This window comes from Ahaetulla prasina, chromosome 6, assembly GCF_028640845.1.
Source record: "Ahaetulla prasina isolate Xishuangbanna chromosome 6, ASM2864084v1, whole genome shotgun sequence".
NCBI classification, from domain to species: Eukaryota; Metazoa; Chordata; class Lepidosauria; order Squamata; family Colubridae; genus Ahaetulla; species Ahaetulla prasina.
Genome location: NC_080544.1, coordinates 11,478,747 through 11,494,550, shown reverse-complemented (window position 1 = coordinate 11,494,550; position 15,804 = coordinate 11,478,747). Strand labels below are relative to the sequence as shown.

Below are 15,804 nucleotides of genomic sequence, written 5' to 3'. Positions count from 1 at the left end.
AAATCAACCCAATCCAACCTTTCAAATCACATCAAATCCTATTTTATGAAGGTGATTCAATTTTCTAGTAGTTCTGGTCATTTGAATTGGATAATAACCTATATCAGAGTCGGCTGAAGAAGATTTATTGAACAGATCTGAAGCAGTAATGGAAGTGCATTGTTGAGCTCAAGTGTGATCTAACACAACAGGGTCACTCAACATAAGACATAACACATGCTCATTCATTCATTCATTCAACAATGCTAAGAAAGATACACTGGCCCACAATGGAATGAGCGTACATAGCTTTTGTACTTTTGCAAATGATCATATCTATTTATAACAACATCTTAAATTCCATCCCACACAGGTCTACTTTTGTTATGCTACTCAGTGTTATGACATCGAGATTTCATAAATCCTTCCTGCAAGGAACTGGAAATTGTTGCCTTTTGATGGGATGCACAACTTTCTCAGGGCTGAGGACCACACTTGGGTTTTTGAACATCACCACTGGAACCATCCTTCCAGGAGTAATGGGTGGAGACAAGGGCAAATTAACATTTTTTGCTTTTAATTTATCTTTCATTTTCATTCAACTGAAATGTCATTATACTTCCAATTGTGTCTTCTATAATTTTCCCCATCTTCTTAATAAAAAGAAGCATCCAAAATTTTGGAGTCCTTGGGAGGATGGCCTTCAGCCCTGGGATCGTATGTCATGTAGCAATGTTGTACCTGCTCAGAAAATACGCTGTGCATAGAAACACTTTTTGTGCTTTTCAGCTCTTCTAATCTTTAGACCTTCTTTCCAATCAGTTCCAGAGTCTGGGACTGAAGTCAAATATAATCTTGTGAATTGTTCACATTTTATGGGACTTGCCTCTAAAAGCAGTACATCTAAAGTACATCTACAATTCTCCTCAAAACATGGTTTACTTCGAGAGACTGACTTCATTGCTGCATGAACTCATCTCAACCCCCTTTTGCTTCCGTCCCTCATTTAAGAAGGGATTCTATTTGTAAGAGACAAATGCCTTACCTGTCCAGGAGAGCTTTATAATCCAGAACTCCAGAAATGAGATTGGCCGCAAACCTAAAAGTCAAAATATAGAAGCCCCATGGATTTCTGTAGCAAGAAACTATATACACATCACCATCATCATCATCGAATTATCATGGTGGTCCTTTGCCAGCTGACAATCAAGGAGCAGCTTGATAGATTGTCCATCAGTATTAATTGAACTTATTACTTCCATTTTTAAATCTCCTCTGAAAGGGAATGGATGAGATTCTCAGCTAAATTGTCCTGCAAAGTAGGTCAGATCCCTGATATGGCGTGTGAACTCAAACCTAGATCTTCTGAATCTAAATCCATTGTTTTAACAATATATTAAGGAAGTCTCTTAATAAGTTTCTTGACCTATTCAAATTGGATTACTCCTTGAAATTGGCCAGCCAGGAGATACCAGTGGTTTAGCAAAAATGCAGCAGGAAAGAGCTATTTTAATGCTCCCAATCCTCTCTTTCCCTCACAAACTCTTCCTACAAAAGGATATCTTTAATCTCTCCTTATTTTTTCCTGAAGACAAGCAAACAGGATTATGGGTTAAAAGTCTGTAGAGATTCTCAGTCATCTAGGTCATGATTGTCCCATGACACATGAGGACACAGATAAATCTCCAAATGTTTCAATAACCCTCTAAAAGGATGCAAATGACCAGCTGTCTGCAAGGAATATAAATCCTTCCCTTCCCCACCCTCCAGTCAGAGCTGAAGAAGCTTCTTGGATGAGACGTGAAACATTTTCAAAAGAAAAACAAGAAAGTCCAGCTGCCTCCTGAAAAACCACCTTTTGGGACAACCATGACCTGGATGACCGAGAATCTCTACAGAATTTAGCTATACAGTTTGGGATGAACACCCTTGGAATGGTGTGAGGTGGGAATGGATTTCCAGAGGAAAAATTGCAGACTACAGGAACCAGGAGCACCACACAGGTGATCCTGAGGACACAGATAAACCTTCCAGTGCTTCAAGGAGGCAAAGGACTAGACTTCCGGGTGGCTCCGCTTCGTTAATGGCGGGCGATCTCAGTCTGCCAGTTCTGTGTGATTCTGTAAGAGCTGTTTAGACAGCGTTAATCTGCTGTCAACAGCTCGTAAATCTCTGCCCTTGGGCAAAAAGGGGGAGATGAGCATTTGAGCTGAAGTAGAGCCCCCAAGAAAAGCCCCAGAATGATTTCTGGTGGTTTGTTGGGAACGCTCCTTCTATAGCTCGAAAAAAGCTCCAGAATCCAGAACGCTTCTGCAAAAGCAGAACAAAACGCAGCGTCCATCTCCATGACTGAAAAGGATTATTGATAGATTGTCAACACGGAAAGAGCCGAAAATAGGAGGGCTGGCATTTGATTGTAAGATGATTTTAACTCCCTGATAGAGAAGGTATTTGTATTTAAGAGTGGAGATGATGAAAGATGGCGTTCTTGAAAGTGAAAGCTAAGATAAGCGAAAGCTAAGGAAATGCTGATTACAATTGCTGGCGTGGAACCTTTAAGAAGAATATAACAAGATTTTTTTTTTAATGGAATTCTTTCTTTTTTAAAATCTCTTTTTTTTATTATCTTTTTCTTATAGTGTTAAAGAAGAAAAGTTTATTGATTTTTTTTCTTTTTATTCCCTTTTTTTTCTCTTCTTCTTCTTGATATTACTTAGTTTAAAAATGGCCTTTAAGCAAAGAGATTTAACCACTTCTAAAATATTGGAAATTTCTTCACTTCAGGTACGGAAATTGAGAGAGGATATTAAAGAAAGTCTAAGGAATTTTTTACAGGAGCTCATGGAGGCTCATCTTTCAGAAATAGATCAAAAATTTAATGAAATGGAGAAAGAAATACTGGATTTTAAAGATCTGGTGGAAGAGCAGAGGAGGGAGATGACAAAATTAAAGGAATCAATTACCCCATTATTGTTATCTAGCACACAGACAGAAGAAAGACTGGATGAATTTAATCAAATTAATTTAGATTTGCAAAGGAAAATAGATGAAGTTCAAATTAATCTGAATTTAGAAAATAAAATAGACGATATTCAGGTTAAGGTTGATAAGGCAGATGAAGAAAGGGTTATATTACAATATAAATTAATGGAATATGCTATAAGGGTGAGGGGATTAAAAGAGTGTAAGGAAGAAAATTTGAAAGAGATTTTTATTCAGGCCTTTGCTCAGATAGAGGGAGTGGAACCAGAAGATTTTGAAGTTAATATTGAAAAAATTATCGTGTTAGTTCTTGGTGGGCAAGGCAGAAGTGTTTACCGAGAGATGTGGTTATTTATTTTACAAATAAGAAGATTAGGTATGGAATTTTGCAAGCATTTTATAAAAATAAATTTCAAATATTAAGACAAGATATAATAATGATGAAGGAAATTCCTCCTAAAATGTTAAGAAAGAGAAAAGAATTTGCTCTTTTGGTGGATGAGTTTAAGAAACATCAGATATATTTTAGATGGGAGGTTCCAGCTGGTTTAACAGTGAATTATAAAGGAAGAAAAGTATTTTCTCAATACAATTTGTAAAGCACGAGATTTTTATACTAATGTATTAAAGATTGGGAATTCTTTATTAATAGATGTTAAGTTGAATGGTGAATAGATGGTGGAAAATGTAAGACAGAAGAAGGGGAGGGAGAATGTTTAACTTTATTATATATGATTATGGTTAATTTTTGTAAATGATTTATTGTGGATATAAATGTGTAATTTTAGGGGTACTATTTGATATATTTAAGGTATAAAGGAATAGGAAGATGGAATATTGTTTAACTTTGGAGGATAGATAGTAAAATTTAGGAATTTGGATTAAATATTATATTTAAGAGATGGATGTAATGTTGTTATATGGCTAATTAGAATGTAATTGTTATAATAGATATATTTTGGATAAGTTATAGGTGTAATTTTAATAATGTTATTTGATATAAGTAAGGTAAAGTGAAGATTTTAATTATTACAATTGATATATTGGATATTTGTAATATTATTTGTTTTATATAAATGTTAAAGATGTGAAAAGATGGACTATTGTTTACCCTTGAAGGTTGGACAGAAAAATTAAAGAAATTAAGTTGGAAATATGAACTATTCTTGAGAGACTGCTTAAGGAAGAAAGACATTTTAGAAGAACCCTTGGTGAATATTGGAAGATGGAACGTTGTTTTGATATTGATTGATGAAGGTTGGATATTAAAAACTATGTACTTTATTCAAGAACAAACACTAACTCAATCGGAAATTTCTGAGAACTCTAGGAGTGGAATGGTCTGATATATAATGGATTGGAAGAAAAGTATCTTCTTTGTCTCTGGAAGGGGAGTGGAGGTTTTAAGGAATGATTATGGATTATGATTTGTGCTATATTTTAATTTTTGTTGTTAGTTTCATACCCTGTATTCGGTTCTCGGAAGTCCCGGGGGGTGGGGGGAGGAAGGGGAAGAAAGGGGGAGGGGGTAGAAAAGGGATTGATAGTTAATGTACAAAGATGATTGAAGATGTATAATTAATGTAAGATCGGAGCTGCCCGGCTACCACTTCAGAATGATGGGAAAGAAGGAAGTAGAAGAGAGAAGGAGGTAGGAAAGAGAAGAGGAGGAAGAGGAAAGGAAGGAAGAGGGATAGAAAAGGGAGAAGAAAGGAGTAGGGAGGAAGGAGGAGAGAATGTAGATAAGAGAGGGGGAGGATGGTTGTGGAAAGTAGAAGAAGGTAGAGAAGGAGAGTAAAAGGAAAAGGAAGGGGGTGGTGACCGGGCAGATCCAATTAATTGTATATGATGGTACATTAAATATGTTATTAGATATGTTATTGGATAAGAATGTTAAAATAAAACTTTTTTAAACAAAAAAAAAAAAGGAGGCAAACGACTAGCTGTCTCCAAGGAATATAAATCCTTCCATTGCCCATCATCCTGTCAGAGCTGAAGAAGCTTCTTGGGTGAGAAGCAAAATGTCTTCAAAAGAAAAAACAAGAAATTCCAGTTGCCTCCTGAAAAAGCACCTTAAATCACAACAGATGTGCTCTGTTCCTTCTTGCTTCAAATGCTCTACTATCATCCCAGGGCCGAAGATGAAGGACCAGCAAGGAACTGATTGACTACAGACCAGTTGCTCTAACATCTGTACTCATGAAAACCTTTGAAAGGCTAGTGCTACTACATCCTACAACATCTTGAATCTCCAAAGACCTACACAAGGGTCCTCTTTGTAGACTTTAGTTCAGCATTCAATATCATCATTCCAGACACTCTTTTAACTAAGCTAAACCAGCTATAGGTACCTAATCACAAGCTTCCTAACGAACAGGAAGCAGCAGGTGAAGCTAAGCAGAATCATATTACATACCTGTACAATTAGCACAGGGGCCCTCCCAAGACTGTGTCCTCTCCCCACTTCTCTTCTCTTTGTATACCAATGACTGCATCTCTAATGATCCATCTGTTAAACTATTGAAGTTCATAGATGACACAACAGTGATCGGTCTTATTCGAGACAATGATGAATCTGCATACAGACGGGAGGTTGAACAACTAGCCTCATGGTGCGACCGGAACAATTTGGAACTGAACACACTCAAAACTGTAGAAATGGTGGTAGACTTCAGGAGAAACCCTTCCATACTTCCACCTCTTAAAATACTAGACAACACAGTATCAACAGTAGAGACGTTCAAATTTCTAGGTTCAACCATATCGCAAGATCTAAAATGGATACTTAACATCAAAAACGTCATAAAAAAACACAACAAAGAATGTTCTTTCTGCATCAACTCAGAAAGCTCAAACTGCCCAAGGAGCTGCTGATCCAGTTCTACAGAGGAATTATTAAATCTGTCATCTGCACCTCTATAACTGTCTGGTTTGGTTCTGCAACCAAACAAGACAGACACAGACTTCAGAGGATAATTAGAACTGCAGAAAAAACAATTGCTACCAACCTGCCTTCCACTGAGGATCTGTATACTGCATGAATCAAGAAGAGGGCTGTGAAAATATTTACAGATCCCTCACATCCTGGACATAAACTGTTTCAACTCGTACCCTCAAAACGACGCTATAGTGCACTGCACACCAGAACAACTAGACACAAGGACAGTTTTTTTCCCGAAGGTCATCACTCTGTTAAACAAATAATTCCCTCAACACTGTCAAACTATTGACTAAATCTGCACTACTATTAATCTTCTCATTCTTCCCACCACCCAGCTCCTTCCACTTATGACTGTAACTTTGTTGCTTGTATCCTTATGATTTATATTGATATTGTTTCCTGATTGCTTATTTGTACCCTATGACTGTCATTAAGTGTTGTACCTTATGATTCTTGATCAATGTATCTTTTTTTTTATGTACGCTGAGAGCATATGCACCAAGACAAATTCCTTGTGTGTCCAATCACACGGCCAATTAAAAATTCTATTCTATTCTATTCTATTCTATTCTATTCTATTCTATTCTATTCTATTCTATTCTATTCTTTAGGAGGATCATGGGTTGTTTGTTTCAAGCCACCTTTGATTTGGCTTGGCTTGGCTGATGCTTTATGGTGCTGTGCAGGAATGGCCAGACTGACATTTTGGATGTATTCTCTGCTTTTCTGTGAACAATTTTTAAATTACAATTGTCTTATTGCAGTTCATATCTGGTCAAGATTATGTCTAGACAGCATTTTCTGTTTTCTCCTCCTGTTTAAGATTTTTCTATAGGGCTCCATCAGAGGCTTTTCCAGGTCAGGATTTATGCAAATAAGAGAGATGCAAAGCAGGAAAAAAAATAGCTGCCACAACGAAGCTATTTAGTTTACAGACAAATCAGCACTGATAATACATTTTTGAAAGATTCCAAAGAAGAGCTTCTGGTCAGTGCTGTCATTCTGTAATTTTACAGTGCACGTCAATAACATTTGCAGCTCATATGATTTAGCCAGCATACATCAGAATTAGGGAGAGCTGAGTCTGAGACGCAACTCAGATGTAAATGGAAGTTATAGGCAGAGGGCTTGTCTCTGTGGCTTGTGACAGATGAAGTAAAAAGTGAGGCTTTTAGACTTCATGGGCATTGGAATTCTTGGATTGCACTCAAAGTAAAATGAGATTGAGCACATAATCACATTAGCAGAACAATCTCGATCAAGGCATTTAATCAGAATTTCAATATTTTTACGTTGCCTCTGTACTTTAGAAAATGCTATTTAATTTGACCAGTAAAAATTTGACCTGATACTCAGGGAGGGCTTGTTGTAATAAAAAAGGAGAAATATATCTAAAAACATTTTTAAAAAGGAGCTTTGGAAATTTTTAAATGAAAAGTCTCCTTTAATTGTGTCTTGATTTGAGATGGCTGCACGGATAGGATAAGATGTGGCAGCTTTAAGCAGTTGACTATTAAAGTTTAAGTCCACTGCTTAAAGCAGTCATGTTTTTTTAAGGTCTCTGTGCGAACCTGGGAAGTGGGTGCTTTACAGAGACACTGTGCTTCTCCTCCCTAATTCACCCAAATACTAAGATCAATCTTCTTTTTTGGGGGGGGGGATTGGCCAAGCTTCTTAGAGTACTAGGAGCTGTCTCTTACTGGAACCTCAACCTATTTAAAAAAATTGAATTTTTAGGCAATATTATTAATTGAACAGAACAGTGGTGGGTTGCTCCCAGTTCGTTCAGGTTCTGGAGAGCCGGTAGTAAAAATCTGCTGGTGTTCACAGAACCAGTAGTAATGGCTGGCTGGCCATGCCCCCGAACTGATTCCCCAATCATCGGAGGTTTGGGGTTTTTTTACTTTTAAAAGCATCTTTTCTTTAGCCAAAAAAAGGCTTTTAAAAGTAAAAAAACCACCTCTGATGATTGCGTGGCAGAGCAGCGATCATCAGAACCCTTTAAAAGTTTTTTTTAAACAACCTCTTCGGCTGAAGAGGTTGTTAAAACAAAAGGTTTTAAAAGGCTCCTCTGGCAATCCCAGCTGAGTTAAGAGCTCCTGGGTTGCGATTAAGCAAATTCAGCTGGGATCGTCAGAGAAGCCTTTTAAAACCTTTTTTCCTTTTGGCCCACCCAATCCCCCCTATTCACTTACCTCATTACAGCTTCTTTCGGGCTGGCAAAGCCATGCTTTACATCAGTTGCATCAGCTAGCAACTGAATCTGCCTGCCTGGAATCCATTTCCTCAGTGAGCAACTGCTTTGCTGGCTGAGGAACTCTGGGAATTGAAGTCCACAAACCTTAAAGTTACTAAGGTTGGAGACCCCGATCTAAAAAATATAAATAAAATAAAATAATAAAATAAAATATTTGTGTAGCTTTCTGAGATTTGGTGTGTTTCTGTAGTGTTTCACTCTAACTACACAAACACAAAATCTCACAAAGCTGTATGTGGCATTTTGTGTGTGTGTGTGTGTGTGTGTGTGTGTGAGAGAGAGAGAGTCAGTTGTGTTGTGTTGTGTTGTGTTGTGTTGTGTTGTGTGTATGTAAAGTGTGAAAGTTGGTTTTTGAGCTTTTTGTGGCTGTATGAAGTTCCTGTTTGTTGCAGGGCCATTTTTGGTGAAGTGCAGCTGCTTTTACATTGTGTGTTAGTCTGTTGTGTTGTGTTGTGTTTTGTGTGTGTGTGTGTGTGTGTGTGTCCCTTCACAAGGACTTGGAGGCAGCTCCTCTGAGGAAAAGAGGAGGCGGCGAAGCTCTGACTGTCCCCTGGGATAAATCGCCCTGTCTCTGCAGCATTGGTCATGTGACTGAGTGGGTGGGGCCAACTTGATGTCACTCACAGCAATATACTGCCCCACCTTGCCCTGAGTGACTTCAAGTTGGCCACGCCCACCAAGCCACGGTCACCAAATAAGCCACGCCCACAGAACTGGTAGTAAAAAAATTTGGAACCCACCCTGGAACTGAATTAAGGGAAGGCCAGGACATGCTAGAAAAATATATAGAAAAATTTACGAGAGAGAGAGAAGGAGGGAGAGAGAGGGAGATAGATCTGAGAGAGAATCCTGTCTGTAGATCCCATAAACAAGAAAAGATCTTTCCCTCAACTTGCTGTCTTCCAAATATGTCAATAACTCCTAGAAACCCTGAGGTCTAATATTGATCTGGATAGATCAGTTATAAAATAGCTTCTTATCTTACTTCTATATATTGTGCCATGTTGCTTAATTTAAAATATTAAGACTGAAATGCTAATTATATTGACCTGGAAGTTAGCAATGGAACTTAGTTCTGGATAATTATTTTGGTTTCCACCTTAACTCCATCAAAGATAATGGTTTTCTTGGCATCACTGGATTAATGAATACATAATTTTGTTCCAAAATCATGGGACTATATCTTAATCCTTGGGTTGGTAGTCATTAAATATAAGGATTTGGATTTAGAGATGGTCATTTCAGAATATCAAAGCATGCAAACTTAGCCCTAGTTTCACTGCTACTCTATCTGGTAGACTCTATCTAAAATATCACCGGCTATGGCAAACCTCCTTCCCAGGCTGAAGGTAATCAACAACTGGCAGATGACCTGAATGAGTTTTACTGCAGGTTTGAAAGGAAACTACAGCCACCTATCTCCACAACCCCCATCTCAGACACACCAACAACAGCCAAGCCTCCTACAACTGACCCCATTTCATTGGGTTCACAACCCCTAGTGATCACAGAAAAGGAAGTGCAGGACCTATTTCACAGACAAAAGCCAGGAAAAGCTCCAGGCCCAGACAAGATAACTCCTTCTTGCTTAAAAGTCTGTGCTGACCAATTGGCCCCCATCTTCACCCATATTTTCAATAAATCACTAGAGATGTGTTATGTTCCTTCTTGCTTCAAACGCTCTACCATCATCCCAGTGCCGAAGAAGCCCACCATCAAGGAACTGAATGACTACAGACCAGTTGCTTTAACATCTATAGTCATGAAAACCTTTGAAAGGCTAGTGCTTTCCTACTTGAAAACCATCACGGATCCGCTGCTAGACCCCTTGAAATTTGCATACGGAGCAAATAGATCAACAGATGATGCTGTTAATATGGCTCTGCACTACATCCTACAACATCTTGAGTCTCCAAAGACCTATGCAAGGGTCCTTTTTGTAGACTTTAGTTCAGCCTTCAATACCATCATTCCAGACATTCTTCTAACTAAGCTAAACCAGCTACAGGTACCGGAACAGACTTGTAAGTGGATCACAAGCTTCCTAACAAACAGGAAGCAGCAGGTGAAGCTAAGCAAGATCACATCAAATACCTGTACAATTAGCACAGGGGCCCCCCAAGGCTGTGTGCTCTCCCCACTTCTCTTCTCTCTGTATACCAATGACTGCATCTCCAATGATCCATCTGTTAAGCTACTGAAGTTCGCAGATGACACAACAGTGATTGGTCTCATTCGAGACAATGACGAATCCGCATATAGACGAGAGGTCGAACGACTAGCCTTGTGGTGCAACCAAAACAATCTGGAACTGAACACACTCAAAACCGTAGAAATGGTGGTAGACTTTAGGAGAAACCCTTCCATACTTCCACCTCTCACAATACTAGACAACACAGTATCAACAGTAGAAACCTTCAAATTTCTAGGTTCTATCATATCGCAAGATCTCAAATGGACAGCTAACATCAAAAACATCATTAAAAAAGGACAACAAAGAATGTTCTTTCTGTGCCAACTCAGTAAGCTCAAACTGCCCAAGGAGCTGCTGATTCAGTTCTACAGAGGAATTATTGAGTCTGTCATTTGCACCTCTATAACTGTCTGGTTCGGTTCTGCAACCCAACAAGAAAAACACAGACTTCAGAGGATAATTAGAACTGCAGAAAAAATAATTGCTACCAACCTGCCTTCCATTGAGGACCTGTATATTGCACGAATCAAGAAGAGGGCTGTGAAAATATTTACAGACCCCTCGCATCCTGGATATAAACTGTTTCAACTCCTACCCTCAAAACAACGCTATAGAGCACTGCACATCAGAACAACTAGACACAAGAAAATTTTTCCCCGAAGGCCATCACTCTGCTAAACAAATAATTCCATCAACACTGTCAAACTATTTACTGAATCTGCACTACTATTAATCGTCTCATAGTTCCCATCACCAATCTCTTTCCACTTATGACTGTATGACTGTAACTTGTTGCTGGCAATCCTTATGATTTATATTGATATATTGACCATCAATTGTGTTGTAAATGTTGTACCTTGATGAACGTATCTTTTCTTTTATGTACACTGAGAGCATATGCACCAAGACAAATTCCTTGTGTGTCCAATCACACTTGGCCAATAAAAATTTTATTCTATTCTAAATCATTCGTTCACCCAAATAGTCCTGTAATGATACTCATAATATATGAAAACGTCTAGAAACCATTTGTGTCCTATTAAAATAACCTTCTTTTCAATTAATGCTTCATACTGATCCCACTTCAGGTTTTAAAAATGGCTAGCTTAAAACCCCAACCATTCACCAAAGTACCTCTATTTTGATTCCATCATTCTGGGCAAGCTGTAATCCAAAAGGTAAATGTTTTAGTTGCTCAGACATTGAAAGCTGATTGAGCCTTCAACACTGTCTGGCAGTAGAATCACTCGAGCAAAACAGAAACGGATCTTTTGTAGATAGGAGGGCCCAAGGAGACTGTTTATTGGGGGGGAAATATGCCATAAGTAGCAGAAGCAATTTCCAGTCCAATTTATCTTCCCAGATCATTTTAATTTTCAAATCTATAGGTAAGGGCAGACACATGAATATGTTTCTCTTGAGAAATGTGATCCTTAGCCTCTGGTTTCTACATGATCAAAGACAATATTCTCCTCTTACAGTTAATCCACTCTCTTTGAGAACAATCCAGTCACTTAGAAGGATTTGTATATATTTTAATTGATTGGAATATTATAACATTAATGGAAAATACAATAATATCTCTGTTTTTGGTATCTGTTTATCTGTTCTGACAAGCAGGGCAGTGTGTGTGTGTGTGTGTGTGTGTGTGTGTCTGTGTGTCTGTGTTTATATACTTACACACTCATACATATAACAACTACTCATTTTCGTTGTTTTTATCTGCTGGAGCTGTCTGTAGTTTATCTATTTTTATTGCTTTTAGTTTATGTGTCATTGTGATTTTATGATGTTGCTTGTGATTAATGTCTCCAGACAACGGAGAATGAATCAGAAGGGTGGGATATAAATTATCTAATGAATATGAAAAATAACCAAAACAGGGTGAAGGCAGAAAAAGCTGCTTTCATTTTCAACACAGGCTTATTTAAAGCTACACAAAGTGCAAACCTAACATGGTTCACCCTTTTGAAATTCAGTGGGGCATTTCAGAATCTGGTTGGACTGTAGCTGAGCTGACATTAAAAAGAGGTTGCTTAACCGATAGGTTGATATCAAAGAGAGACGAAGGAACCGGGGACTTGAAAGTTAAACACAGCGTCCCATGAATGAAGGTGTTCATTTCGATTGAGGTCGATTCCAGGGGCGGGCTCCAAATCCCGTTGCTACTGGTTCACTCTTTTGCGCGTGTGCGCTCATTTGCAGCACTTCTGTGCATTCGCAGAAGCGTCCAGGTCGGTGGGCGGAATCTCCCACCGCTACTAGTTCACCCGATCTGATGCAAACTGGTAGCAACCCACCACTGGTTGATTCCTGAGACAGTGATTGAAACAGAATGATTTGATATTCTCTCTGTCTATGGAGATTCTTGGTCATCCAGGTCATGGTTGTCCCAAAGGTGTTTGTTTTTTTTCCTAGAGGCAACTGGACTTTCTTGCTGTTTTTTTAAGACATTTCGCTTCTCATGCGAGAAGCTTTTTCAGTTCTGACAGGATGGTGGGATATGGAAGGATTTATACGCCTTGCAGACAGCTGGTCATTTGCATTTGACCCTGAGGACACAGATAAACCTCCAGGTGGTCTCAACGACTCTCTAAAAGGATACAAATGATCAGCTGTCTGCAATGCTACTGCGGTAGCCGGAACAGAATGTTTGTGGTCTTTGGTGAGTCTTCAGATACTTTACCTCAGTTGATCATCTGCTTGTTGGAACTGTTGGCAAGCAAAGATAATTCCTGGGCTAGAATTGATGGGAAGAGCTGATCGGTTATTAAGATACATGTCATCTAGCCAGTATTGCAATACCTACCAAAGAGAGAGAGGGTGGGGGGAAGGTACATTGCCTTTTACCATAAGTGCCTTTTTCTTTCTATTTGTAAAAATCTATTTGTGCCCTGCCTTTATTATTTTCATAAATAACTCAACATGATGAACATTTCCAACATATTTTCCTCTTCCTATTTTCCCACAACAACCATTCTGTGAGATGGGTTGGACTAAGAGAGAGTGATCAGCCAAAGTCATCCATCTGGCTTTCATGGTTAACTAGAACTCATCACCTAGTTAACTAGTCTCACCGTCATGGGACTAGAACTCACTATCTCTTGCTTTCTAACCTGGTGCCTTACCCAAATTGGGACTCGATTTTAATATTAATGCTCTTTGATGACTACCGGTCTACAGTAATTCTTCTCTCCCATGTTCATCTCCCATTGTCTTCAAAAAAGGAAGTCTATAAATAAACATTTGTCTGTACTAATAATTCCTCTGTGATATCAGAGCATCTCAACCAATTCCTTGGAGGAGGGAATAAAGGAGAAAGAAGCTTAGACCTCAGCGTGATTCTAGCTCTTTTCACATCTTCTATGAGAAACATATTTGATGAAGGGCAGAAGACGTACCCAATTCTCCATTTGTTCATGTCTTTCAAGAAGCTTCTTCTGAAGGAATTCTCCCTGGCCTCCTGGTGCCCCAAACTTCTCCACAAGGGCCTTTGTTTTCTTATATTGTTCTTCAGTCACCAGATGTTTCATGCACTGAAGGTACCTATCTAATGTTTGCTGGAGGGAGGGAACCGGGAGCTTGGGCAGTACCTAATGAAAAAGAGTCCAAGCTATTAGTGATGGAATATTCCCATGGTATTTTGTTTTACAAAACTAATTTTTGTAGTTGAAATTCTGCCTTAATATTCTAACCTACCACACACTTTCTTTCAGGTTGCTTCTAGCACAATATTATTATATGTTGGGAAATTGCATAGAAGATGTAATTTGCTACAGATAATAAACCCTTGCATTGGAGAAGACTTTTGAGTATCCCTTGGACTTCAAGGAGATCAAATCAGTCAATCCTAAAAGAAATAAACTGTAACTGGGTTTTGGAAGGACAGATACTAAAGCTGGACCTCAAATACTTCAGCCACCGAATGAGAAGAGAGGACTCCTTAGAGAAGACCCTGATGTTGGGGAACATGAAACATGAAAGGAAAAGGGGTGGTGGTGGCTGAAACTAAAACTTTTATGCTTTGAGAGGATTTGTGAAGAAGGGACATTCTGACCATTTGTTTCAACCCAGAAAGAACCCACCTTCTTTGTCTTTGACCTTGAAACTTTATGGTTGATGAACCAAAAGTCTTGCTTGCCTTCTTTCCCATCTTTTGATTTTTTTTGGGGGGGGGGGTTTAAGTGGAGAGAGGGATATCAGTTGATTTCTAGGTAAACATCTATCAAATTGTTCAGTACACCCATAATCTTAATCTTAATTGACTGTCCTTCTCCTATTGAGCACTTCATACTAATTTGTTTTCCATGGATAAGTGAATTGTTCAGTTTTTGAAAGCAACTTCACTCATTTCGTCCATGAAGAGGAACACTATGATATCTATTCCTTGAAACCAGGGTTGTCCAACCTTGGCAACTTTAAGACATGTGGACCAACTCCGACAATTGGGGAATTCTGGGAGTTGAAGTCCACAAGTCTTGAAGTTGCCAAGGTTGGACATCCTTGATCTAAGATCTTCCCCACCCCAATGGAAATTGCCCCCCACCTCACCCCTCCAAATGCAACTTCCATTCTGATGTCTCTTACATCACTCACCATCTCATCTTGGCTTTGGGCACCATTTTCCTTCTTTGCTGTGATCTTCTCTCGGATTGGCATTTTGAATGTCCTCTATAGAGCTTTTCAATGGATTGCAAAACCTGAAGGAAGCAGAGATAAGCTTAACATTGCAATGCTTGGGTCCGCCATTACATACCTGGATAAATTATAGTCTTCATAGAGGAAAAGCTAAGAAATAGACTTTTCCAGATGAAGAACATTTCTCTACAATCTAGAACCAAATCCCTCTTGTGTCTCCTTTTTGTTGCCTTCTAGCTGCAATGGTTCAGAAGCTAGAAAGTAGAAGGTGAACTCTAAAATATTGCAGGTGACACAAAAAAATCCCTATTTTTTTCCTCCCAACTTGTGTTAACATGCACTTAATCTTGGTATGATGGCACTTATTTGCAGGAAGGAAAATGAAATCCCATCAAATTCTTTTTGATCAGCAATTTGTTCTGTTGGAGGAACTGGGCACTCCAAGAAAAAAGGATAACATATCAAATGTTCAACCCTCTGTGAAGAAGATGAGAAAACTGGGCACCAGCACAACCCAGTCTGTGTTTATAAATGTGTGATCAATTTGGATAAATACAGGATTGGAAGATACAACCACGTTGATGGTTAGTAGGCAACTGAAGGTGGAACCTCCCATCCAAGAAGAGAAGGAGACCTCTCCAAGACAGTCTAATTGCTATGCTGAATGCCTCCCAGCCAAATGTCAAATACAACATGTACTTATTTCTCAAGGATTCCATGCTGTAGAAAACTTAATTATGCCAAAGGAAAAAATGCTCCATAGAGGCTTTTATGGCCACTTCTGTCCAGATGATTTAAGGGGTCAAGCAAATG

At 38.8% G+C, this 15,804-nt stretch overlaps 1 protein-coding gene across 1 annotated transcript in view; it reads right to left on the bottom strand.

Annotated features, from left to right (window-relative positions):
* Window positions 1-15,012, bottom strand: part of CHAT (choline O-acetyltransferase) — a 57,168-nt gene extending 42,156 nt beyond the window's left edge. The window contains exons 1-4 of the mRNA XM_058188023.1: window positions 14,950-15,012; window positions 13,755-13,946; window positions 13,040-13,158; window positions 1,025-1,078 (exon numbers count right to left, since the gene is read on the bottom strand). Of these exons, the coding sequence (XP_058044006.1) occupies window positions 1,025-1,078; window positions 13,040-13,158; window positions 13,755-13,946; window positions 14,950-15,012 (428 nt within the window). The remainder of the gene's footprint in view (window positions 1-1,024; window positions 1,079-13,039; window positions 13,159-13,754; window positions 13,947-14,949) is intronic.
* Between the last annotated feature and the right edge of the window lie 792 nt (window positions 15,013-15,804).